Source organism: Tamandua tetradactyla, chromosome 17, assembly GCF_023851605.1.
Source record: "Tamandua tetradactyla isolate mTamTet1 chromosome 17, mTamTet1.pri, whole genome shotgun sequence".
Lineage (NCBI taxonomy): Eukaryota > Metazoa > Chordata > Mammalia > Pilosa > Myrmecophagidae > Tamandua > Tamandua tetradactyla.
In genome coordinates this window covers 21,208,360-21,236,016 of record NC_135343.1, presented here as the reverse complement: position 1 = coordinate 21,236,016, position 27,657 = coordinate 21,208,360, and the positions used below count along the sequence as shown (strand labels likewise).

At 40.3% G+C, this 27,657-nt stretch overlaps 1 protein-coding gene and 1 long non-coding RNA gene across 8 annotated transcripts in view; one reads left to right on the top strand and one right to left on the bottom strand.

Moving 5' to 3' along the window:
• The window catches only part of FSHR (follicle stimulating hormone receptor), a 200,018-nt gene that overhangs the window by 112,634 nt on the left and 59,727 nt on the right, over positions 1-27,657 (top strand). For 4 of the 7 annotated variants that reach the window (XM_077134185.1, XM_077134182.1, XM_077134179.1 and 1 more), the window contains exon 3: positions 24,509-24,601. The exons of the other annotated variants lie outside the window; for them this stretch is intronic. In XM_077134185.1, the coding sequence (XP_076990300.1) occupies positions 24,509-24,601 (93 nt within the window). The remainder of the gene's footprint in view (positions 1-24,508; positions 24,602-27,657) is intronic. 7 annotated transcript variants of the gene reach the window in all.
• LOC143660805 (uncharacterized) overlaps positions 1,072-27,657 on the bottom strand; it is a 37,792-nt gene continuing 11,206 nt past the window's right edge. Inside the window, exon 4 of the long non-coding RNA XR_013164259.1 lies at positions 1,072-1,132. This is a non-coding gene — a long non-coding RNA (uncharacterized LOC143660805). The remainder of the gene's footprint in view (positions 1,133-27,657) is intronic.

Sequence of the window (27,657 nt, the reverse complement as noted above, 5' to 3'; positions counted from 1 at the left end):
TTTATGTGGTTTGAATTGAAAATATTCCAAATGCAATGCCTCTAAGCTCTGAATGACTCCGGTAGTGTTATCCCAGATAGGCGATGAGAAAGGCCATCTAATCCAGGCCTATTCTGGATTTTGTACCAGTGTCCACTTTTGTTTTTAAGGTAAATCAAGGTGAGAAACTATCCCCCCTCTGCATCAGTGCTGGAGCCCCGAGTTAACACAGCATTATAGAATCCTGCACTGCTCTCAGCACATCCCCTAAGTGCAGTGATTTTTATTTTTGAGCCTCTTTTATTATCTATTCCCAGCCTAATCATCCAACTTGGTTTGTTGCTACTAGGGGAATCCTAACTAGGTCTGACCTCTCATGCCCCACATTCATGCTTTTTCTCTTACCTTCTTATCTCCTCCCCTGCTATCCCCCTGCTTGCAGTTTACTGCCACTCCCTTATGCATAACCATTTACATTCATTCCTTCCTCCCACAAATATATACTAAGCATCTACTGTGTGCCAGACTCTGTGCTAAATGTTGGAGAGACCGCACGAATCAAAACAAAGATATCCTTGGCTTCACGGAGCTTATATGCTCAGACCAGGAGGCAGTCTATGGATATTAGACCTTTAAAAATCAAGTAACTTACATAGAGAGTAAAAGAATAAGTTCTGGAGGTGGTAGAGGAGAAAAAGTAGGATAAGGGAGATCAGAGTGACTTGCTAAGAAGGTTTCGTATGAGCTAAAGTAATCCACAAGAAATTCAAAATTCTATCATATCTCCATGACCACTTCTGCAGTACTTTACTGGGCCCTTTCCTAAAATAAATCCAACCCCAATTAAATAGCAAAAAGAAAGTAGGCAGAAAGTTTGTTTTTCAAGTACCTATCCTACATCTTCCTTTGATAACCTGTAGACTCTCCCAAGCTGTGGAGCCAGAAAAGCTGTCCCTGATGGAATTGTTTTTGGTTTTGTTTTTCATAATTAAGTAGTATTTTTTCTGGTTGCAAAAGTAACACATGCTTGTTATAGATTAAAGTAATCAAACAATGCCAAAAGTTATAAAGATGATAATTTCATAAGATACTCACTGTTAATCTTTTGGTGAACAGACTTTCACAATTTTTTTTCTCTGCTTACATGCACATGCTAAAAAAAAAAAAAAAAAAAAAAAAATATGATTATATTATACATGTTCGTTTGTAATGCACTTTTTTCACACACACAATATATAAAAATACATATTTTTTTTTTACCTAGAATGTTGAAAAAATATTTTAGATGAAATAGATGGCCATTAAAGTATTAAAAGAGGGACTTCCTGGAAGATGGCGGCTTAGTAAGACGCACGGATCTTAGTTTCTTCTCCAGGACACCTACTAGGGGAGTAGAAACGATACAGAAAGCGCCCAAAGCCACAACAGAGATAAAAAAGACAGCATACCCCATCCTGGAACGGCTGGCTGGCTGAGAGAAGCAGCTCGGGTGAGATCGCCGAGGCGCGCGGGCCTTACCGGGCGGGGTGGCAAGCGGCCGGAGTTACTCCCTTCCCCCTTCCCGGGCCGGCTGGGAGAATTGGAGAGGCGGTCCCCTGCAACAAAGACGGCTGGCGCCCACACCACACGCAGCCCCCGGACCAACTGAGAGAATTGGATCGGAAACCCCCAGGCCGCGGAGAACGGTGACGGGTGGGGGAGGCCCCTTCCAAACCCGTGACTCCTGGGGAACGTGCACTCTCTCAGGCAGGCCGCTGCCGCTGGCGCCCTCCCGCCACGCTTGTTGCCCAGGGCCGACTAGGAAATTCGGACGGGCTCTTTCCCGGGCTGCGGCGACCAGCAACCCTCCCTGCGTTCGGACCCCGGGCCGGCTCAAGCCGTTTCGGCTAGCGAACCCCCAGGACGGCGAGAGTTTTCCAAAGTTTAAGGTCCCACAGCACCTTTTACTGGTGGGACCCGCAGACAAACGTGTGCCACGAGCGCCACCTACTGGGCAGGATAAGAAAAACAGAACCCAGAGATTTCACAGAAAAATATTACAACCTTGCTGGGTCCAACACCAAGAGAAATCTGAATAAATGCCCAGACGCCAGCAGCAGAAGATAACTGTCCACGCTCAAAAGATTGAGAATATGGCTCAGTCAAAGGAACAAACCAATAGCTCAAATGAGACACAAGAGCTGAGACAACTAATGCTGAATATACGAACAGAAATGGAAAACCTCTTCAAAAATGAAATCGATAAATTGAGGGAGGACATGAAGAGGACATGGGCTGAACATAAAGAAGAAATAGAAAAACTGAAAAAACAAATCGCAGAACTTATGGAAGTGAAGGATAAAGTAGCAAACATAGAAAAAATAATGGATAGCTACAATGATAGATTTAAAGAGACAGAAGATAGAATTAGTGATTTGGAGGATGGAACATCTGAATTCCAAAAAGAAACAGAAACTATAGGGAAAAGAATGGAAAAATTTGAACAGGGTATCAGGGAACTCAAGGACAATATGAACCGCACAAATATACGTGTTGTGGGTGTCCCAGAAGGAGAAGAGAAGGGAAAAGGAGGAGAAAAACTAATGGAAGAAATTATCACTGAAAATTTCCCAACTCTTATGAAAGACCTAAAATTACAGATCCAAGAAGTGCAGCGCACCCCAAAGAGATTAGACCCAAATAGGCGTTCTCCAAGACACTTACTAGTTAGAATGTCAGAGGTCAAAGAGAAAGAGAAGATCTTGAAAGCAGCAAGAGAAAAACAATCCATTACATACAAGGGAAACCCAATAAGATTTTGTGTAGATTTCTCAGCAGAAACCATGGAAGCTAGAAGACAGTGGGATGATATATTTAAAATACTAAAAGAGAAAAACTGCCAACCAAGACTCCTATATCCAGCAAAATTATCCTTCAAAAATGAGGGAGAAATTAAAACATTCTCAGACAAAAAGTCACTGAAAGAATTTGTGACCAAGAGACCAGCTCTGCAAGAAATACTAAAGGGAGCACTAGAGTCAGATACAAAAAGACAGAAGAGAGAGATATGGAAAAGAGTGTAGAAAGAAGGAAAATCAGATATGATATATATAATACAAAAGGCAAAATGTTAGAGGAAAATATTATCCAAACAGTAATAACACTAAATGTCAATGGACTGAATTCCCCAATCAAAAGACATAGATTGGCAGAATGGATTAAAAAACAGGATCCTTCTATATGCTGTCTACAGGAAACACATCTTAGACCCAAAGATAAACATAGGTTGAAAGTGAAAGGTTGGGAAAAGATATTTCATGCAAATAACAACCAGAAAAGAGCAGGAGTGGCTATACTAATATCCAACAAATTAGACTTCAAATGTAAAACAGTTAAAAGAGACAAAGAAGGACACTATATACTAATAAAAGGAACAATTAAACAAGAAGACATAACAATCATAAATATTTACGCACCGAATCAGAATGCCCCAAAATACGTGAGGAATATACTGCAAACATTGAAAAGGGAAATAGACTCATATACCATAATAGTTGGAGACTTCAACTCACCACTCTCATCAAGGGACAGAACATCTAGACAGAGGATCAACAAAGAAATAGAGAATCTGAATATTACTATAAATGAACTAGACTTAATAGACATTTATAGGACATTACATCCCACAACAGCAGGATACACCTTTTTCTCAAGTGCTCATGGATCATTCTCAAAGATAGACCATATGCTGGGTCACAAAGCAAGTCTTAACAAATTTAAAAAGATTGAAATCTTACACAACACTTTCTCGGACCATAAAGGAATGATGTTGGAAATCAATAATAGGCAGAGAAAATTCACAAATACGTGGAGGCTCAACAACACACTCTTAAACAACGACTGGGTCAAAGAAGAAATTGCAAGGGAAATTAGCAAATACCTCGAGGCGAATGAAAATGAAAACACAACATATCAAAACTTATGGGACGCAGCAAAGGCAGTGCTAAGAGGGAAATTTATTGCTCTAAATGCCTATATCAGAAAAGAAGAAAAGGCAAAAATTCAGGAATTAACTATCCATTTGGAAGAACTGGAGAAAGAACAGCAAGCTAACCCCAAAGCAAGCAAAAGGAAAGAAATAACAAAGATTAGAGCACAAATAAATGAAACTGAAAACATGAAAACAATAGAGAATATCAATAAGGCCAGAAGTTGGTTCTATGAGAAAATCAATAAGATTGATGGGCCCTTAGCAAGATTGACAAAAAGAAGAAGAGAGAGGATGCAAATAAATAAGATCAGAAATGGAAGAGGAGACATAACTACTGACCTCACAGAAATAAAGGAGGTAATAACAGGATACTATGAACAACTTTACGCTAATAAATACAACAATTTAGAAGAAATGGACGGGTTCCTGGAAAGACATGAACAACCAACTTTGACTCAAGAAGACATAGATGACCTCAACAAACCAATCACAAGTAAAGAAATTGAAAAAGTCATTCAAAAGCTTCCTAAAAAGAAAAGTCCAGGACCAGATGGCTTCACATGTGAATTCTACCAAACGTTCCAGAAAGAATTAGTACCAATTCTCTTCAAACTCTTCAAAAAAATCGAAGTGGAGGGAAAACTACCTAATTCATTCTATGAAGCCAACATCACCCTCATACCAAAACCAGGCAAAGATATTACAAAAAAAGAAAACTACAGACCAATCTCTCTAATGAATACAGATGCAAAAATCCTCAATAAAATTCTAGCAAATCGTATCCAACAGCACATTAAAAGAATTATACATCATGACCAAGTAGGATTCATCCCAGGTATGCAAGGATGGTTCAACATAAGAAAATCAATTAATGTAATACACCATATCAACAAATCAAAGCAGAAAAATCACATGATCATCTCAATTGATACAGAGAAGGCATTCGACAAGATTCAACATCCTTTCCTGTTGAAAACACTTCAAAAGATAGGAATACAAGGGAACTTCCTTAAAATGATAGAGGGAATATATGAAAAACCCACAGCTAATATCATCCTCAATGGGGAAAAATTGAAAACTTTCCCCCTAAGATCAGGAACAAGACAAGGATGTCCACTATCACCACTATTATTCAACATTGTGTTGGAGGTTCTAGCCAGAGCAATTAGACAAGAAAAAGAAATACAAGGCATCAAAATTGGAAAGGAAGAAGTAAAACTATCACTGTTTGCAGACGATATGATACTATACGTCGAAAACCCAGAAAAATCCACAACAAAACTACTAGAGCTAATAAATGAGTACAGCAAAGTAGCAGGTTACAAGATCAACATTCAAAAATCTGTAGCATTTCTATACACTAGTAAGGAACAAGCTGAGGGGGAAATCAAGAAACGAATCCCATTTACAATTGCAACTAAAAGAATAAAATACCTAGGAATAAATTTAACTAAAGAGACAAAAAACCTATATAAAGAAAACTACAAAAAACTGCTAAAAGAAATCACAGAAGACCTAAATAGATGGAAGGGCATACCGTGTTCATGGATTGGAAGACTAAATATAGTTAAGATGTCAATCCTACCTAAATTGATTTACAGATTCAATGCAATACCAATCAAAATCCCAACAACTTATTTTTCAGAAATAGAAAAACCAATAAGCAAATTTATCTGGAAGGGCAGGGTGCCCCGAATTGCTAAAAACATCTTGAGGAAAAAAAACGAAGCTGGAGGTCTCGCGCTGCCTGACTTTAAGGCATATTATGAAGCCACAGTGGTCAAAACAGCATGGTATTGGCATAAAGATAGATATATCGACCAATGGAATCGAATAGAGTGCTCAGATATAGACCCTCTCATCTATGGACATTTGATCTTTGATAAGGCAGTCAAGCCAACTCACCTGGGACAGAGCAGTCTCTTCAATAAATGGTGCCTAGAGAACTGGATATCCATATGCAAAAGAATGAAAGAAGACCCATCTCTCACACCCTATACAAAAGTTAACTCAAAATGGATCAAAGATCTAAACATTAGGTCTAAGACCATAAAACAGTTAGAGGAAAATGTTGGGAGATATCTTATGGATCTTACAACTGGAGGCGGTTTTATGGACCTTAAACCTAAAGCAAGAGCACTGAAGAAGGAAATAAATAAATGGGAGCTCCTCAAAATTAAACACTTTTGTGCATCAAAGAACTTCATCAAGAAAGTAGAAAGACAGCCTTCACAATGGGAGACAATATTTGGAAATGATATATCAGATAAAGGTCTAGTATCCAGAATTTATAAAGAGATTGTTCATCTCAACAACAAAAAGACAGCCAACCCAATTACAAAATGGGAAAAAGACTTGAACAGACACCTCTCAGAAGAGGAAATACGGATGGCCAAGAGGCACATGAAGAGATGCTCAATGTCCCTGGCCATTAGAGAAATGCAAATCAAAACCACAATGAGATATCATCTCACACCCACCAGAATGGCCATTATCAACAAAACAGAAAACGACAAGTGCTGGAGAGGATGCGGAGAAAGAGGCACACTTATCCACTGTTGGTGGGAATGTCAAAGGGTGCAACCACTGTGGAAGGCAGTTTGGCGGTTCCTCAAAAAGCTGAATATAGAATTGCCATACGACCCAGCAATACCATTGCTAGGTATCTACTCAAAGGACTTAAGGGCAAAGACACAAACGGACATTTGCACACCAATGTTTATAGCAGCATTATTTACAATTGCAAAGAGATGGAAACAGCCAAAACCTCCATCAACAGAAGAGTGGCTAAACAAACTGTGGTATATACATACGATGGAATATTATGCAGCTTTAAGACAAGATAAACTTATGAACCATGTAATAACATGGATGGACCTAGAGAATATTATGCTGAGTGAATCCAGCCAAAAACTAAAGGACAAATACTCTATGGTCCCACTGATGTGAACGGACATTCGAGAATAAACTTGAAATATGTCATTGGTAACAGAGTTCAGCAGGAGTTAGAAACAGGGTAAGACAATGGGTAATTGAAGCTGAAGGGATACAGACTGTGCAACAGGACTAGATACAAAAACTCAAAAATGGACAGCACAATAATACCTAATTGTAAAGTAATCATGTTAAAACACTGAATGAAGCTGCATCTGAGCTATAGGTTTTTGTTTTGTTTTGTGTTGTTTTGTTTTGATTTTACTATTATTACTTTTATTTTTTTCTCTATATTAACATTCTATATCTTTTTCGGTTATGTTGCTAGTTCTTCTAAACCAGTGCAAATGTACTAAGAAATGATGATCATGCATCTATGTGAGGATGTTAAGAATTAATGATTGCATGTGTAGAATGGTATGATCTCTAAATGTTGGGTTAATTTCTTTTTTTCCGTTAATTAAAAAAAAAAAAAAAAAGAGAAGGGATAATTGGAGCTGAAGGGATACAGACTGTACAACGGGACTGGATATAAAAACTCAGAAATGGACAGCACAATACTACCCAATTGTAATGCAATTATGTTAAAACACTGAATGAAGCTGCATGTGAGGTATAGGTTTTTTGTTCTTGTTTTTTTTGTTTTTTTTTCTTTCTATTATTGTTTTAATTCTTATTCTGTTGTCTTTTTATTTCTTTTTCTAAATCGATGCAAATGTACTAAGAAATGATGAATATGCAACTATGTGATGTTATTAAGAATTACTGATTGTACATGTAGATTGGAATGATTTCTAATTGTTTTGTTAATTCTTTTTTAATTAATAAAAAAAAAGTGCAGAGAAAAAAAAAAAAGTATTAAAAGACATGAGTAAAAATGTCTAGTTCAAGGAAACCAGAATTAATCCATGACTGTGATAAGTGGAAGGATCAGATGCCAGTCTGGGGAAAAAATGGGAGTCTGCAAGAAATCCATATCATTTCTAGTCTGAGCCAAAAAGACCTTGCACAATGCAAACACATGAAGGAGACACTCCCAAGAAGAAAGTAAATTTTTGTTAATCATTTTAGAAAGGAAGGTGAGAAAGTAGAGCACAGGTTTTCTTTCTGTGCTGCTCTATGCCCTCTTCCATTAAGGCTGAGACCGGAAAGGACTGCAGGTAAAGGCCTCTCTAAAAGGGATATGTCATTTTGATGGTCAATGAACACTGAAGATCATTAGAGGGAGATTAATGTAGAAGATGTCATGTCTCCAGAATACAAGCCTGGCAACACAAGAAGAAAGATGACCTCGAGCTCCTTCAGAAAGTGACCATAAAACAAGGAAGCAAAGAGTCCCTTAAGGCACCTGCAGCCTGGTTTTCCAAAAATAGAGAATCTGTTGAATGCCACATCATGTAAGATTGTACTTGCTATAAGAAAAAAAAAACAGGAAAAATGCCATTCTGGGACTCTGGATGTGTTAAAACTTTGCTTTAGATTTACATTTAGGATATTATGGGGCTTAATGAAAATAGAGTTCATTTTTTTTATCTGTCAGAAGATATACAGCATCCAGCACATATGCACACATGCACACACACACACACACACAATAAAACCTTCCCTGTTCATTCTTGAAATGTCACCATTAAAGTTCCTTTAGTGCCTTTTTTTTCCTTTCTACTGTAAGGGGAGTTACATATTCTACCCTACAATTTAATAGTTACCTTATCATTTTTAAAAACATATTTACCAATCCTCCCAAATTAATCAGCATTACTCATCTCCCTCCCAGCTCTCCTTGTCATTTTTCTAGTACTTTAGTTGTAGCCTTTTTATAAATTTCCCCAAATTACTATTATTTTAATAGTGTTATTTTTAATAATAGTAATGTAGAATTACTATCATTTTTGCAAGGATTTTGCTTATTATTGCTGCTTAAACTCTACTTATGTCTTATTTCTTCTGGATTCAATTTTCTTCTTGTTGAAAAAAATTGATTGTCCATTCGGTTAACATTTATAGGAGGTAAATTCCCTTCACTTTTTGAATGTCTTAAAATGTCTTCCCTGCTTCCTGAATTAGTAATAATTTTCCAGGGGAATTTAGAAATCTGGGTTGGTCTTAATTTTCAGTTGGTCGCTAACTCCATTATCCTCTAGCATCTAGTGTTGTCTATGTGAAGTCTGCCATCAGTCTGAGTTTTGGTAATCTGTCATTTCTCTCTGATAGATTCAAAACTTTTTTCCTTATAGTTTCAGTATTGGTTGTGAATTTATTTTTATTTTTCCTGGTTGCGGCTTAGTGGTTTCCTCCAACTGGGACTACCTTTCCTCAATTCTAGAATAAAATAAAAAATAAAAGAGTTTTTATTATCATCACTACCTTCTTCCTCATTCTTTCTCCTCTCCTTCTGGACCTTTTATTAGACTTGTGTTGGAACTTCATATTCTACCCTCTATGTTTCTTCACTTGTCTTTCATATTTTCCATATTTTAATCTCCAAGTTGTACTATGAATGCTTGCCTCATCTATTTTCCATTTCATTCATTTTGTTTTTTAATATATCTACTCTATTATTCAATCCATAAAAGTTTTTAATTTCCTTGACTATTTTTTACATCAGAATGTATCATTCTTTTTTTTTTGAAATCTGTTCTTTTTCACACTTCACTGTTTTTATCTTACAATTTCTATGTCTTCCTTTATGTCACTGAACATTTAAAAAAATTTATTTCTAATCTCCTTTAGTGTTGTTTAATGACCATGTATGGAGGTATAAATGCTCTCTAGTGTGGTATTCCCTTATATGATTTGAAACATTTGCCTTGAGCCCATCTTAGTAGGGGTGGGTGTGTTCAGTAGGAATCTCATGTGTCCTAGGTTCCTGCAGTTTCTCATTTACCTCTATTGAGCACTTTCATTTTCTCCAGTTCTGGAATGATCTTTCTATTGATCTCTTAGCTTGAGGTCACTGAATCCAGTGATTGGTGTGAATTGATACTCAACATAACCATGTGTCACTGGTCTGGTGACTATTTCCATTCAGGGTCCCAGGATGTTTCCTTGATGTTTCACCTGTTTAGTAGGTAGAATTTTTAGAGTCCCCAATTCACTGGCAGGAGGGCCTTTCCTGATCCTTGATTTTATGCAAGTAGTTTGGCTCTATCTCCTCTCAGACAAATGGGTCCGCAATCTGGCCTCATCTCCCTAAGCTTGTTTTGAAACTTTAAGACCCAGCCAGTAAGGCAATTTAAAAATTTCCTTCATTTTTTTACTCCAGTGTCATTTATACATTGAGATCTATTATTAATTTGATCCTTACATCATATCACCCTAGGAAAGTAATTAAAGAGGTATTATCATCATCATGTAATTTGTGAGAATATTCAGAGCCCATTTAAATTAGTAACCCGTAGGCCACCAGGCTAGTTTGTAGAAAAGGTAGGACTAAGTCCTGATTCTCTTGACTCCTGAGCCTTTGCTCTGTCTAACATATGATATGGCTTTACCAGTTTACAGATAGCACTGAAGAAGAGATGTTGGTTCAAAGATTGGACAGAGTTGTTTTGATTTCCCAGCTGCTCAAACAAATACCATACAATGGGTTGACTTAAACAACAGGAATTTATTGACACAGTTTTCAGACTAGGAGAAGTACAAAATTGAGGCATCAGCAAGTTGATAATTTCTCCTGAAAACTGTGATGTTCTGGGGCTGGCTATTGATGATCCTGGGTCCTTGGCTTTTCTGTTACACAGCCATGCTGCTGCCAGCATTATCTCCTTTCTCTTCCAGATTGCATTGACTTCAGCTTCTGGATGAAATTTGTGTCCAATTTCCTTTGCTTCAGTCATGTTGCATTAAGGCCTGCCCTCATTCAGTTTGGACACAGCCTAACTAATAACATCCTCAAAGATCCTATTTACAAATGGGTTCATACCCACAGGACCAGGGGGTGGGATCTGATGTGCCTTTGGGGAAGGACATAATTCAGTCTCCAATAAGAGTGTTTGGCATACAGCTGCCCTTTTTCTAAACTTGGCTTTCAGGCTGGTGCCATCCATCCCTAACGCAAAGCCTTTTCCATCATTCCCTTTCCAAAGCCCCTAGTGTGCTATATTTATGAGGCCTTTGTATTTTGGGGAAAGAAGCCATAAGCATCCGTTTTCAGACCCCTAGAAACATGCAAGAATATGAAGCTTCAACTTTTAACCAGATTTCGAGAAGCTGAGATATGAAAGTAAACAACATTGTACCAGTATCCTCAGAAGTTTCTTAAATTTTAGCCAGCATTAATAATTCTTAGGAAAGACTCTATCTCAGCCTCAAATCTGAGTAAAGCTTTGGGAGACATTCAAAGCTGTAATATAACATGGTACAGTGTTTGAATGTGGAGTAGAGATTGAATGAAGAAACAAACAGTGAATATTTAAAAAGAATGACTAGAAATGATGAAACAGAAAAAACAAAAAGAAGAAGTCTAACCCCTTCTTGAGAATAAGCAATAATTTTCAGACCCCTGAAGAAAAAGAAAATAATTTTCTAGAGCAGCAAAATGTCAGTCACTATTGCTCACATTACAATTGCTGGACATGGTTCTGGTGGGAGATACGGACAATAATTAACCTCATTGAGAATCCAAGTTGCATAAATATAATGACTGAAAATGCTGGTTAATGTCCATAGTTGAGAAGACTCACTAAGTTCAGGATGTAGAATCTTGTCAAATCTCATTTATGTTTTAATTTTAAAGTGAATGCTAAATTGCATACTCCTGTTTTTACATTAGGAAGCCAAGACCCACCTACATCTAATATCCTGATGTCTGAAACTAAGGCTTAGAGGCTTTCCTAGTGTAAACCAGCCAAAGATTAGAGTCACAATAGAAACACAAATGGAATGCTGTCTTATCCACTTCATTACTTTTCCCTTCTGTCTGATATTAAGGGCTGTTCAAATTTTCAGTAGCAGATGTGTGATGTGAGAACCTTTATAGCAGAAGTTATCTGTTGTTTCATACATACTACAACCTTGCAACATAGGACAAAATAAAGCTATTTTTATGACCTTGGATCATCTTGCTATGCCAGAAAGTATGTATCTGTGGGTATGCATATATGTAGATATGCAAATACCTACATGCAGGCATACATACATATATATACACACACACATACAAACACAGAGAAAGAGAGAATACAAAGAAGAAAATAAACAGGGCAAAATATTAATAGTAGTTGAATCTGGATAAAGGGCATACAAATGGTCCTTGAATTTTCTTACATTTCTCTAAGTTAGAATTTATTTCCAAATAAAAAGGCAAAACATATATACATACTATTTCTGCATTGTAGTCTGGTTTTTCTTTCTCCTCAACTCCTCAGTCCCCATAAGATCTTGCTTAAACAGGCCAGATAGAGAGAAGTAAGCTATCGCTCATTGTACCTTTACACTGTGCCAGGCTAGGTATTATCCATAGGAAAATCATAACCCTATGATGACCCTGCAAAGTACTCTAGGTACTCAATCAGCTTTCCTTACCACTAGCTTTCATAAACTGAGACTGTCCTCTGGCAATAACAGTACATAATTTTTTTGAATGCTTAGTACTTTAGGCACTCATTTAAGTGCTTTACTTACAGAGTTTACTCACACACAGCAAATCTAAAAGGTAAGTAATACTAGTAAACTTATTCAACAGATAATGAGATGGGGGCACACAGAGATTATCACTGGCTTATACAATTTAGAGCCCAGACTCTCAGCCATTGGCTAAAGTGCCTCTCTGATATGCATAATCACCTCAGTGACAATTCCCTGTTAGGTCAAACTCAAGGATATTGTCCACCTCTATCTTTTACATTGAGAGCAGTGCTTCTCAAAATTGAGCATGCATAACAATCACCAGGAGGGCTTGTACAAGCAATGATTCCTGGGTCCCAACCCCAGAGACCCTGGTTCATAAGTTTGGGGTAGGGGGAGCATGAATATCTAAAAAGTGATGCTGATGCTGGCACTTAGGATACCATCATTCTAGATGTGTTAGCAAAACATGTACATACACATCGACATTCAGATAGAGTGCAGAGATATTTAAATAGATGTATGACTGGGCATTTATCCATATATACACACCATGTTTCCTTAGTTCTAAGAGGCCACCAATTACGAAGCACAGCATTCATTTAATAACAAGTTTAGAGAAGGAAAACATGCTACTTTAAATTAAATGTTAAAATATGAAACAATATGCTCCTTTGGATCTAAAATATATGACATACATACTTTCTTTCTGTTAGATCTAGCAGATAGGATATCTATATATACATATCCACATATTGATAATGGGAGGCGGTGTAGAAGAGACAGGGTGGTGTCGCTCAACTTCCCAAACAAAATCTACATACTTGAATTTGCTGGTGATATTCACCTTAAGCAGAAGGTATCATGTTCTACATTTTATGATCAAGGAATAACTAAAGCAATGAGTGCAAATATCTCTCATGCTGGTCTGACAGGGTGCCTGACATTCTCCTCTCACCCATGGTTAGGGATTGCAGTTCTTCATTAAAATACAAAGATGTTGACGGGAAATGGGGACATATAAACCAACCGGTGCAGTGGATGTCTTGAGTAGTTTGGGGCCAGTGAAATAAATGACCCCTGAGTTTCCTCCTTTCATTAGGAGTTATTGTGTGGTTCCGTAATTCTGTAATATAATGGACTCCCAGGCAGATAAATCTTAATAGGGAACTAGGAATCAGGATGGCTCCAGAAACTTAAGTGCCACTAAGGTAGGGGTCGGGGCAGTAGTTACAGCCAAGACAGGCACCACTATGAAGTCTTCTGAAATTTGGAACACTCTTCCTGGTAGGAGGAGAGGAGGAATATACAAGCAAGGAGTTACACTCCACAGTTTTTCCCCTTGGTTGAGCATGAAAATGCTCACTGTCCCTGGTCCCTTCTGACGGTGGCCAAGACTCTCTAAAAATGAAAGGCAACATGAAGTGAAACAAAACACTTGAGAAAACCATGCCAATAGGAGCAAGCGGCATACAAGGACTTTCTTGGAACATTGTTAGCATTTCTGATCCCCTCCCCTTGACTACAATTCTTCGTGATTTGTGCTTGTGGTAGCATTAAAGAATATAGTTCATCTTTAACAAAGCCATCCCATGTTCCAGAAGGGTGATGCTTTATATAAATTATAGAATCCATAAAGACCAGCACTGATGCTTAAAGACATCAAAAGTTGTCAGATGGGACAGGTGGGAAGCCACCTGTGTAAGGCGAGGAAGTGGCCTCATCTGCAGCATTGTGTGAGAGGTACTGGAAGGAGTCCTCAAACATACAAACACACAATTTTAAAATAACATACATCTCTAATGCCTAAATCTAAATTCAACCTGCGTTAACATCACTTTATGTAATGAATTTCGCTTTCTACTTATCCCCTGGGGGAGAGAAATGCTGAGTCTCCTGTGATAGCTCTCACAGTCAATTTATCAAGTTGGTTATGAGTTTCATTTCAAACCTGAGTGTATGGAGGAAAGGCACCACAGGAAGGAGGTAAGGGAGTGCAGACCAGGGCAGGGGGGCGGGGGGCTCACCAAAGAAAAATGACAGGAGCAATAATAATCATTCAAAAAAACAAGCTTAATGCTTTAAAGTTTACCAAGTGATCTCACATACATCATTTCATTTTTATTTTGATTGCATGAAATAAACAAGAGAAAGTTGTTTACCCACTTTATACAGGAGATTTGGAAAAACTAGAGTCTTGTTCTAGGACACATCACTGATGAACAAGTGGGAAAATGAAAATTGGATGCCAGGTGTTCACTCCTACTCACACTGCCTGGCTCTGAAGGTATCTCAGGGAACTTGCATTCTGACAGAAGAGAGCGATTGGGGAAGTTACCTACCAGGCGAGCAGGTCTGGTTTTCCTTAACTACCCAGGGTCCTGTTAGGGGTCAGGGACACCCTTTTAATCCAAGATCTCATCTCACATTTGGAATTGACCTCCTCCCACTCAGTCTTCAGGAGAAGGGAACAGGAAGGAGGGAGGGGGGAGCAGTTAGAAATTCAGTCACTCCAAGTTCTCTACTGGATATAAAGCATCTGAGCCCTCCAGAATCTGGCACTTCTCTCCTCAACACAAATGTTCCTAGAGAGCTTGACTGTGAGTTGGCTTCACACTGGTGCTTTTTGCATTGTGTCTGAGAGGCGCCTACAACTCGGCCATCAGCACAATCACACAATCATCTCGCTTCACCTTTTCCTTGAGTGGTGAGGACCTGAACCTCACCTAAACCAAGCCAACCTGGCTGAGAAATCAGGATAGGTCACCAAAGTTTTTATTTCAGGGGTTCCAGAAAGGCCTATTAGCTCCCAAAATACCTTGCCTGCCTGCCCCTTTGCACCTCTTATTTATGGCAAATCTTTAAAATTTTGCTCCCTATTAAAATGTAAACCCCCATACCCTCACTCTCGGGGAGAATCAGGCTTCTTCAGTCATACAAAATTGGTGTACACTAATTTTTCTTCCTTAGTGTGGAGACTAGCAGAGGGAGGGTCAGGAATAAGTAGACATTGGAAAGGGTGTAGGTGACGCAGGGTGCCAGGCCAACTACACTTTCTCCCATGATGTCTTGGGTCACGCTCTGGCTGGCATGCAGCTACATGCAAGCTTGGCTGTGGACCATTCCAATTCCTCTCACAAATCCTTGTTCCCTGTCTGAGCTGAAAACAGCTCCCCTGTGTTTGCCTCTTCATTATCTACCCCCTTCAACTACTATTTATTCTCACTTTCAAATTGCCAGATTTTCCATCTTTAGTTCTGTAAGTGTTGGGAGACCAGGAGAAAGGAAAATTAACCTTAGCTGAGTATCTCTCAGCCTTCATTCTTGGTTTCTTGTTGGCAGGTTATAAACTATTGCTACTATGACATATCTTTAGGTTATACAAGCAGCCAGTAATAAAGGAATCTCACACAACTCGCAGAGAGATTTTCCAATACTTTACTCATTTTCTCATTGTCTCTGCACACACCCCCAATGGCCCCAGATCTCTTTACACACTTACTCAGTTACTACCCTTGTCTGATCATATTGATTGTCAGCAATTGCAGTCTAATTGGAAAGCAAGTTGCCATGGTAATTCCCGAGCCTTACATTTAAAGACACAACGATCCTAAAAGGGGGAGAGACTGCTTGGGGTTGATCACAGAGAGAAACATAATTAGATATAAAAATTGCAAAACTAATGCATTCAGATGAATTCTGAAATCTAAATCAAGATTTCATATAATGAGGTGGTCCTAAAAATTCTACCAAAGACACATTTGGTTAGAATGTTTTTCTTTTCCTCCAAAAGCTTATATTTTTAGAAAAGACAGTGAAACAAAGAAAATGTATGTTGAATAAGCAGAAAGGGGGTGGCTATCAGAGCTTAAAATTAGGGAGGGGATCCACAACGCCGGGACACTGCACAGTGTGCCTGGGGGTTGCAGACCTAGGTTCTGTGGCTCCTTCTATCCTTAATGTGCTGGCCTGGGAGAAATCACCCAACTTTTCTGTGCTTTAGCACTCTTCAGTGGAAAAAACAGGATGATGCAGCTTTTCCTTCTTTCACTCATTTAGTCTATCAACAACACTTCTTGAGTGCCTTCTGTGTCCCAGGCAGATTATGAAAATCCTCGACTATCAACCTCTTCGGTCACTATTCTTTGGAAATGAGACAATGCAATTTCCAATTAGATGAGGAGCGCTTTGAAGGCAGACCTGTTTTATCTTGAATAGGTTTGAAAAAGAGGACTGCAAGAGAATTTGAGATTTCTGCCAACAACTACTAAAGCATTGTTAAGACCCATTCAATCCAAAACAGTAAAAACTGAGACACTTCTGAGTATGATGCAAAATGCCTGGTGCCTTCAGAGTGAGACAACAGCTCCAGCCCCCAGGAGCCAAAAGGCAAAAGTACAGCCTGTTAGTCCAGCTATGATAAAGTACTCTGATAAAGGCACAAGCAGTGTGCTATGGAAGGGGGGGTGGGGATAGGGGGGTTGTTCTTAATTCTAGAGAATTAGGGAAGACTTTCCTAAAGAAAACTGCAAGGGTTGGGCCTTCAAAGAGGAGTGGGGATTCTTCGGTGCTGTGCTCCCCAGGTGTGAGGGCAAAGTACTTGTTTCTTTAGGACTTCAGGTCCTGCAGAAAATATTCATCTGTCCATTCCACCCACATTTGTGGAGTACCTTCTAGAGACATGGTTGGCCCACCATGAATACGTCTTGAATCACACTCAGCAAAGTGTGACCCTAAGGGACTTACGGTCTAGTTGTGAGACCATAAGCAATAACAAATGATAATCAATATTTCTTTAGCACTCACTAAGCTTCAGTTTCTTAACATGTAATTATTTCATATATAATGCTCAAAAAGATTTGCAGGGTAAATACTATTACTCCCATTTCAAAGATGAGGAAACTGAGGCTCAGAGTGTCTAATTTTGCTAGCTTCACACCTCTAGTAAGTACTTGTATGTGTCCACAAGTTTAGTTCTGCTGCCTGGCCCAGAACATCAGTGCCCCTTCCCTGAAAGCCAGTTAGCCTTGACCTTGACCCACTGGTCCCATGAACTTGAATGATGTCATGGAAATATGCCCCTATCCTCACAGATAAAGAACGCCTTAACCTCAACCAAATCTGTTGTTAATTAGCCATGTAATTATAGTTTCTTGTGCCTTTGTTATTTATCTGCTCAAAAAAAGAGAGGAAAAAGGGACATGTTTAAGAAATTAAATCTAGAAGATAGCTACCAAAATCCCTTATTTCCATTCTGAAATTCTAATTTTAGGGGTATCGACAAAAGAAAAAGAACTTTCTTTAAAAAAAGTAGCTTTTCAACAGAATCCCCCATAACCTGAAATTATTTTAGTAAGGGACAAATGTGTGTTTTTCCATTAAACTGCACACATCCGTAGGAGTACAGAAGAGGCCTCCAAAGCTACTAGAGGAAGGGAATCTGGTTCTCTCCTGCCCCCCAGAGCCACATCCTCTATCCCCAAAAGGAACAATTCCATCACTATTTGTTGCACTACTCTCTAAGCGTTTGTTCAAACAAAAGGTCTCCAGGCACAGAAAAGGCCTGAACTAGGTTGACAATTCCCAACATCTTGGGTGACATTAACCGACTGCATTCAAAGACTAATCTCAAAAGAGAATCCACTCCCCTCATCCCTGTCTAGAAAGATGACATTGGGCTCCAGGCAGTGTCAAAGTCTCATAAAATAGGAATCTTTAAAAATTTGATTTCTTTTTTCCTTACCACATGGGTTCCCTCACTGTAAAAATGGAGATACTCTCAGGACGAACGTGAGGTGCTGAAGTCATGCTTTTTACTGATTTGGCTGTGAGATGGGGAAATCTACAGATCAGAAACAGATATGGAACTGATTAAATATGGAGTCAGTGAAAATAGGCCCCCAAACTTTTGAATGGTTGCAAAGGGTAGGATGGTTAGTAGCCTTGCACGCAGGGTTCTTATAGGGAGACCAGGCTCAAGCATTCCTAAAAGATAAATGAGACAATCTATGCGACTCAAATTCAGAAGTAGCCAAATGTGAGCGCCTTGCTGTTCTTTCACCACGGCCCATAAAGGATCCACTTGTGTGCCAAGAATAGGAGTTAATGAGGTAGAAAATGGAGGGGGATAAAAGATAAGGTAATTATGAATTACAGAATGAAAGCAGAGGTGGAGAGAGGACAAAAGGCAGGAGGGTGGGGGGGGGTGGGAGAATTATGTTATAGGAGGGTGGCAAAAGGGCACAAAACAACCCAGAGAGAATTTCGAGATAGCTTGTGGGGTGCTGAGAGGTGACAGAGGTGGCCAGGGTAGCCTGCAGTAACTGACACCCCCGCTCCCCTACCCACACAAACACACAGTTGCTTGCTTTGTCTTCTTTGGAAAAGAAGCTCAGAATATCTGACAAGGCAGAAATGAACCCTGGTTTACAGGGGGGATCAATGGAGCTCTCTCTAAGCCAACAATAAAACAAACACTGTCTTCAGCAGACTAATGGCTCAGGCTAAGGGATTCTTTCTCACCTTATCCCAGGCTCAGAAAGAATGGCTCTGCTGGCTACCCTGCTGCTTCTCCCAAGTGGGTCTGCCCGCAGAGATGCTCCCAAGAGCACAGGTGCAGCATCTTGAGAAGTATGGGCCTTGGCGCTTCCCTTCCCCCCAGCTTGTTAGAAATGAGAGCAGACTTTATGGAGGTTACCGAGAATGAGCTGGCTACCTTTTTAGTTTCAGAATCAGAGAAATAACTAAAATCACCTAATTCTAGGGCTAGAAAGGATGCTGGGTATCAGCTGGATCATCAGTGTTGTTTTATAGATGAGAAATAAAGGCCAAAAGAAGGTAACTGATTTGACTCAAGAAGAGCAGTTAATTAGTGGCAGAGAGAGTTCTAGGACTAGAACATAGGTTTTCTGACTCCAGTGAAGCAACGAAAGTACTAGTAAGCCTCATGAGCTGGCATAACACTGTGTGCTTTCTTTCTCTAGAACATGAAGATACATTATTCATTTAATCCCCAACAACCCGGTCAACTACAGTGGAGTGAGTATAAAATGAAAGGCACAGGGTCTTAGCAACATTTCACAGGGGAAAATGATTCTCAGAGAACTTCAGGGATTGGCCAAGTGATAAAGCACTTCTTTTTGTCCCACTCAAGAGCCCTCACCTGTGCAGCTCTGCATTGCTGGAAGTTACAGAGCTAGAGGTTCAAATTCTCAACCTGAACACCCTCCCAGGGTGTGTGCTCATGGATATAGTATTCTCCAATGTTTAAAAGTTGTTCTCTCTGAGATGCTGTATTTTGTTTTGTTTTGTTTTAATGAAATAATTGAAAAAGGGAGAAAAACGTCCAGGGCACATAATTCAATCTGGAGCAGCCACCAATGTGCCAACCAGGAGAGACCAAGCAACTCAGCCCTGAGATGGTAAATTCTGTGTCACTAAGGAAGAAAGGTCTCTGGCTACATGAGGTCAGATATAGACTTAGTTTTAGGGGGAGTTTCTGTTTGTTTATTTCCCTCTAATTTGGCCAAGCAGCACTCCTTCAGGACTCCTGATTAATCTATCAACCAGAATTTACACATTTTGCACGGAGTTTTCCCTAGATAATAAATGTGGGATTTGTAACTTGCCCCGATGAGAGAAGCATTTGTTGAGCACAGTCTAGGCACTATTCAGGGTACCAGGCTTAGGTATGAGAGTAGGACAGACAGTAACAGCAAACTCCACAAGGCCAGGGACTTGAAGAACCTGAAGCTTCTCCCTCTCACACGTAGTAGTCTATAGCAGGACCCACAGCACTGCTATTTAGGATCCCAAGGAAAAAGGCAGCTTTGCCATCTTCAGTCCTGACATCCAACACTGCTCTGTCACCTCCACCGGGTCAGCTGGAAGGGACACAGAGTAAGGAGACCACACACGGCAGGGAGTGGGGGGTCACGGGGGCTTTTGGCCAGGCCTGGGGTAGCATACATGGCCTCTGCACACATGCCATGGGAGAAGCCTTCTCACCATGCTGCACCTAACAGCAAGATGCAGTTAGCTGTATATCCAGCAATGAGGGAAAAACAGATTTGGGTGCACAGCTAAAAATCTCTGCCATGCCATTCATTACCTTCACACAAAACCTATAAGAGATCAGTACCATTATCTGCACTGAAGTAACTAAGTCTCAGAGAGGTTAACTGATCTGTCCAAGATCATACAACTGTGCAAGGATACAGCTGGAATTCAAATCCAAGCCTGTCCGGCTTCCAGGCTCACACTCTTACTCACATGTGCACATGTGAACTAAGACAAATACGAATCAGCAGCGTCCTAAGAAAAGGACATCGGTGAGACCCATGGAAAGCATTTAGCACAATGCAAAATTAGCAAATGCCTAATCAGGGCTCATTTCTATCACCATCATTGTTATTCCTTACAGCCCTGAGTTACACGATTCAAAATGAACAAGCTCCTCTGCCCTGTGTCAGAGGCCTCTTTAACCTCATTGCTGGATATACAGCTTGTTTCAGCCTCTGCTGAAGGGGGCAGACCACACCCAAATCAAACGACCGGATCAGCCTCGGTTTCCTTCCTTCCCTACATGCAGCGCCTACTTCCTTAGTCCCTTCCCAATCCCTCCTCTGATTACTTAAGAGTTCAACAAATTCTACTAGCATACTCAGGCAATACAGAAATTCTCTACCTTTTATAGTTCCGTCTCTACCTCCGGAATTTTTTTCCCTCTCTCTTCTGCTTTCTATCCATCTTCTATCATCATCCTTTTTTCTCTATAGACTTTCTTCAAATTGAGATATAATCCACCTACCATAAATTCACCCTTTTAAGTGTACAATTCAGTGGTAGTTAGTAATTTTCACAGGGCTGTGCAACCATCCCCACTAATTCCAGAATATTTTCATCTCACACACACACACACACACACACACACACCCAAAAAAAGAAGCCGCGGACTCCGGAGAAGCACTCCCCATCCTTCTCCCACAGCCCCTGGCACCTGCTAAATTGCTTCTTGTCTCCATGAATCGGCCTATGCTGGACATTTCATATCAGTGGAATGTGTTTTGTGTCTGACTTCCGGACGAGGTTTTAAAGCCTGGAGGCTGGATGAGATCGCCAAGGGAGAGTGCAGCCAGAAAAGAGATGAGGTCCCAGGGCCAAGGCAGGTTTTCCATGGAGATGGCAGGGGGAGGCAAGCGGGGAGACAGGACCCTGCAGAAGAGAATGAGAAGATGCAGCCCGGGGGCAAGCGTGGGTGCTGGAAGCCAGGAGAAGCCAGGAGAAGCCAGGTGAAGCCAGGAGGGAACGATTGTCAGCGTCCAAATCCGCCGGCTGGCCCTGAGTGCTGAGATGTAACAACGGGGGATCACGGAAGAGCATGATGATCACAAAGTCCCTGGAACGGAGGGGTGGAAGCCTAGGGTGGGTCGAAGAGGGAATGGGAGAGAGCCTGCAATTCAGGCAGCGAGCAGAGACAACTCTTTCAGGTTTTGCAAGATTCTGAAGAATCTTTTGCGAGTAACCAAAATACTTCACAGGTGCCGTGCCCCACAGGCGCCGTTTCGGAACTGTGGGAGATGCCCTGCAGGGACCCACTAGGGCCATCGGCATTTGGTATCCCCACCGGGCCCTTTAGCAGCTTCTTTTTTTTTTTTTTGCATGGGCAGGCACTGGGAATCAAACCCAGTTCTCTAGCATGCCCGAGAATCAAACCCGGTTCTCCAGCATGGCAGGAGAAAACTCTGCCTGCTGAGCCATCGTGGCCCACCCTCAGCCTCTTTTAATTACATTTTCTTTCTTAAACAGCCTTACTGATAGCTCCCAAGCATAAGTCCTAGTAGCTGCGCTCCCATATCCAGACAGAGATTAATTCAGGCCAGGAGCCTCTAGCTCACCTTCCTCTACCTGTTTCTCCACTCCCCAGTCCATCCTTACTTTCCTACATAGTCTATACATAATCTTGAATCTACTCCAACTTGTTTTGAAATAAATTATCAAGATGCAATTTAACTGACTGAAATAAAAGATGCCTTGGTACCCACATCAACTCACTCCTGAACCACCACTGGTCTGTAAAGAATGGCTGGTCTGTTGGAAATCACCAGGAGCCATAATTCACATAATGATGGTAGGAAATGAAGATACTTTGCAAAAAATACTTTAAAAACTGACTGAGAAAATTTAGGATGTGTTTGGACATGAAATGGTGAGGAGAAGTCAGAGATGATGCCAAGACTGAAAACCTGGCTTGGTTTAATGAGCCAATGGTGATGCCAGATGAAGTTGTTGGCTGGGGTTAGTACTGGAAAGGGGAGGAGAGTTGGGAGAGAAAAATAACAGGTCTGCTCTAGACTAATTCTCCAGGAAGGGCCCACAGAACACACAGGGCCCACAGAACACACAGCAGGCAGATGCCAGCTTGGAGCTGGGGCCCAAGCAGGGAGTTAGTTCTGATGATGAGTTGAGTGGTCAGCAAAGAGGTCCTAAGCAATGAGTCTGTGGATGAGATGATGGGGACTTCAACAGGGAAAGCTTAAGGGAAGCCAAGACAACACTTGAGGAATGCTGACATTTGGAGGGAGTGTGAAGGGGCAAATATGATGTATGAGACAAAGTAAAACTTATAGAGTCCCCACGCTTTACCAGCTCTGCACCAGACACTTGCACCTGCTCCACTCTCTCCTCTACTTCTCCCCAGCTTCTCATGCCTGACCACCATCTTGCTAAATTGCCAATTTTTGGAAAGTGGGGGCACTGCTCTTTACTGTCTTACTCATGCTTTATATTTGTACAAAAAATGAACGAAAAGCATTTATTGAGTTGCCGCTTGCAACTCTGATTTGTCTGTGGAAGGGGAATTTGCATCTTGATATATAATACCCCGACAGAACTCAAGTGCCACGCATCATGGAGAAAGTGGGTGGTATTAAGTGGTTTTCTAGGCACACTGCTCCCAAGAAGATTTCTTCCATATTAGAAATATAAGTCTTCACAGCAACAGACTTTTCTGAAGTGGAAATAGTTTTTGAAGTCACTGGAAGTATGGCCTGTCTGGTTTCATGTTCATATCCCAGGCCTGTTCCGTTTAGTGGCTCTGTGGCTTTGGCCCTCTGCGCCTCTGTTTCCTCCTCTGTTAAAAGGCTAAGGATGGCACTAACTTCAAAGGGATGTTGCAAAGATTAAATGATTCAACAAATGTGAGGCAATACTAATTGCTTGGCACTCAATAAGCACTTAATAAATGTTAGCTGTTATGACTATGATTTTTTTGTCCATTTCCTCATCTGCTGAGGGAAGCAAGGAAAACATATATATCAAAACATAAATTGATGCTTAGTATTTTAAATTAAGATAAAACTAAAACTGGGCACAATAGTTAATAGTTATATTTGAAGTGAGTGGATCCCACTCACAGCTGAAATGAGACTGAGCAGCGGAGGGCTTTCACCTCTGTCTCATTGGGACAGAGATCTTCAGGGCATCTTTAGCAAAGATTTCCCTGTGAGAAGGAAGCAAATCTAGAAAGGCAGGACAGTCTCAGGCCATGTCGACACAGGAAAACCCTTTTCTCCCTGCTGCCATCCTGAGGGGATGAGATGAGCCCTCTGGCATATTCTTTTTTTGGGGGGGGGGGGGGGAGTGCATGGTCCGGGAATCGAACCCGGGTCTCCCACATGAAAGGCAGGCATTCTAACCACTAAACTACCCATGTACCCCTCTGGCATATTCTTACCACACTCTGACCACATGTCTCACCCTGGATTTACCCTCGCCTAAAGGGAACAGCATGCTTTTTAAGCTGTGACTTCAATGGTGGGGACAATTCACACTGAATCAGCTTTGTACTTCTGTCTAATCTCCTTGTGTGCCCAATCGACCAGGAAGCTGTACTCATTGTGGTTAAGGGGCAGAGCGAGGCTGGACTTTAGAATAATGTCATAGCTGGGGTTAACAATGTAAATGATCTAATGATGGGGGTGTGGGAAAAACTGGGATTTTTCTACATAAAGCTTAACGAGCCTTTCCTAGGACATTTGCTGGCACTGTTTCCCCCAGGTCAGTAGTTGGCTGTCCCAGTATTGCCCAGCTGTGGAGGAATCCAGTTCTGAAGTTCACTAAGAGAGGAAGGCAGACTGCCAAGCAAGCGGGGTGATGTTTAAGTTTACTATTTTTACACACGCTATACTTTCACACACACATTTATTTAATTCTTCTGATAAATCTGGGCTGGTTATTATTCCCAGACAAGGAAATTGGGCTCAGACTCTGTAGCTTGCCCACAGTTACACAACTGGTAAGAAATGGTGGCAGGATTCAAACTCTGTCTATTGTAAAATCGACCTTAAGTAAATTCTAATTGAGAGTGGGAATGTATCTTTGAAGAGTTTTATGAACTTTTCCAGAATGCATTTTCATGGGAATCTTTACCTGTCCTGTCCTATGTTTATTTAGACTGAATAGTACATTCCCAGAAAAGTTGGGGAAGTACGCATGGTAGAAGTACAGACACTACATCATACATGTGTGTCTCTGTCTCTGTATATACGTATATACATTTATTTGTATATATATATATCTGTCTGTATACATGTGTATGTGTGTATATGTGTATATATTTATATATAATTATGTATGTGGATATAATTGTGTGTATATATGATTACATATATCATCATATTCAAATACAACAGACCAACAGTCCAATTTATGTTTTCAAGATCCAAATAGAAATAAAAATCAGTTAAGGAAAATCTAGAATACCAGACTTGCTAAATCAGAGATGGCTGATAAAATCCAGGACTCTATTTATTCATTTCTAGATTCCCAGCCCTGAGCCCAGTGCCTGAAACACTGTAGCTGCTTAATCAAAATTAGTTGCATGTTTTCTAAATTAATTCTTCACTCTTTAAAAATTGACGCCAAGGTTCTGCTAAACAAGAAGCTTCCCTGCTGTGCTTATATACAATTTAATTTGCAAATTCTCTGTTTACCCACAAGTTTCCAAGAATGCAGCTTTATTGTGCAAAAGCAAAGGTGGAAAATCTTTTATAATCCTTCAAAAGTAATTCATTCATTCAACAAACGTTTGGCTGTGAGCTGCAATACTCAGATAAAAGGCAATGTCCCCGTGTTCCAGGAGTTCTCCTGGAGAGGAAGACAAACCAAATGTAAACCCAGGGCAGTGTGTGAAGGGCTCTGATGCTGTGGGGGTGAGGAGATCCTACACCACAGGGGCTCGGGGAAGGAAAATAGCTAGCTTAATTTAGACTGAGGTTATTAAAATCAAATTAAAGAAATTTGATTTGGTGAGGATTGCAAGTATTCATAATGTATTTGAAACCCATACTATGCTCAGTTAGGGAAAAGTGGATATATTGAAGGAAAATGGAGCTGTATGAAGAGAGATTCAGTAGCTCCTATATCAGAAAGAAAGCAAAGAAAGAGTTTCTGTCAACTCTTGATTTCTTATATCCTATTCTCTAATTCACTGATATGTTCAAAATGCTAGTAAGGCCTATTAACCATTGGTCACAGCACTTCTGTTATTCTGTACAGTATAAAATTGTAGAAACTTCGCTCTAAATGAAACAGTGAGTATCTCAGCTGTAACGGTGGATGGATAATATCACTCTATGAGAGTGTAAACTTGATGCTGGATTTGGCTGAATTCTCAATGTTCATTCACTTCCTAAAGTGCCCTCCTACCCTACAACCCTCTCCGCGCCCCCTTCAAGTGTACTTACATATGAGAACTACGCTAGTGGCCAAAGAATGCAAATCTGAGGGTGAGAAGTTGATTGTGGCTCTGAAACCCACTCCAGAGAGAATAGCCTGATAACCCCCAACACCCCTCATGCACACACACCACCCCTTCCTTCATTGAAACATGGAACCTCAGACCCTCAATCAAATGCTAAAAGAGCCCTGCAGTGACCAGTCATCCCTCCTATTTTCTCTTCTATGGGTGTTTTGTCAATTCATAGACCTCATCTGGAATCCAGAGAAAGGCTGGGGAATACTGTGACCCAGAGAAACAGAAATAAAACATCAGAGCTCACGTGCTGTTAGTATAGCAGACCAAGCACGTGCCTGTGTGCCTTGCATGTTGTGTATCGGTAAAATCCCTGGAATACAAGTTAACTCAGAGACAAGCTTCTAAAATTCTGTCCCTAGCCTTGTCTATCATTTTCCAGACTTGGGTGTGTTGCTAAAGAAAAGGGGCTAAAAGAACACTGAAGACAAACTTCATCTCTGTCACAATTTTGCAGATGTCTTTCTGAAGACATCTTTTCCTTCGTTTCTTTATTTATCCATTCACCTACACATCCATTCATTCATTCATCCACTAAACATTTCTTGAGTACCCACTATCTGCCAGGTACCCCCAGAGACTGCAGATTAAAGATGAATAGCACGCCATCCAGGAGCTCAAAGTGAGGTTGGGGAATTAGTCATGGAAGGAAGCAATGAAAAAACAATTTTGCAATTGCTTTAACTGATAAGTGAGGAAAGTTTTGTGAAAACCTAGTGGACAAAAAACCTTCAATGATGATATTAAAGGAAGGCTTTCCAGAAGGGATACAGGGTCACTAAAAGCAAATGATTTATTTGTATCCTCTAACAAGCTTTTCATCTCCACCTATGTGTGCACGTTGGAAAGGGAGGTCTGGCGGGATGTTATGACCATTACCCTAAGGGAACCTTGCAATCCAAAGTACAATCTCAATGACAGAATCATCAGCAGATCCTGAGCTGTCAGGAATACAGAACCTCAGTCCCCACTCAAAACATTCCCAATCAGTACCTGCATTTTAACAAACAGATGTGCATGTGCACTGTCCTAGGAGATGAGGAGAATCTCATCTCTGAAAATAGTCAAGCCTTCCACAGAATCAGTGTCACTCACCCACAAAGGGTGAGAGCTCATTCATGTGGGTTCCACCTACTGACATTTGCCATACCAGAAAATAAAACTGGGAAATATTTTATAGATTCTTTAGTCCATTTAAAAATAACAATCATAAATCCTTATATGCTATCATAAATAAGAGTTGTTATGCAAGGAACATCTTTTCAAAAAGTATTAGTGAAAAGAGTACCATTGTTTTATATTATTTGCAAAACTTTTAAACATTTGGATTAATAGAAGACAGATGGATTTTCATATCTCCTTCTGTATCCATCTCTTACAATATCACCCCTTG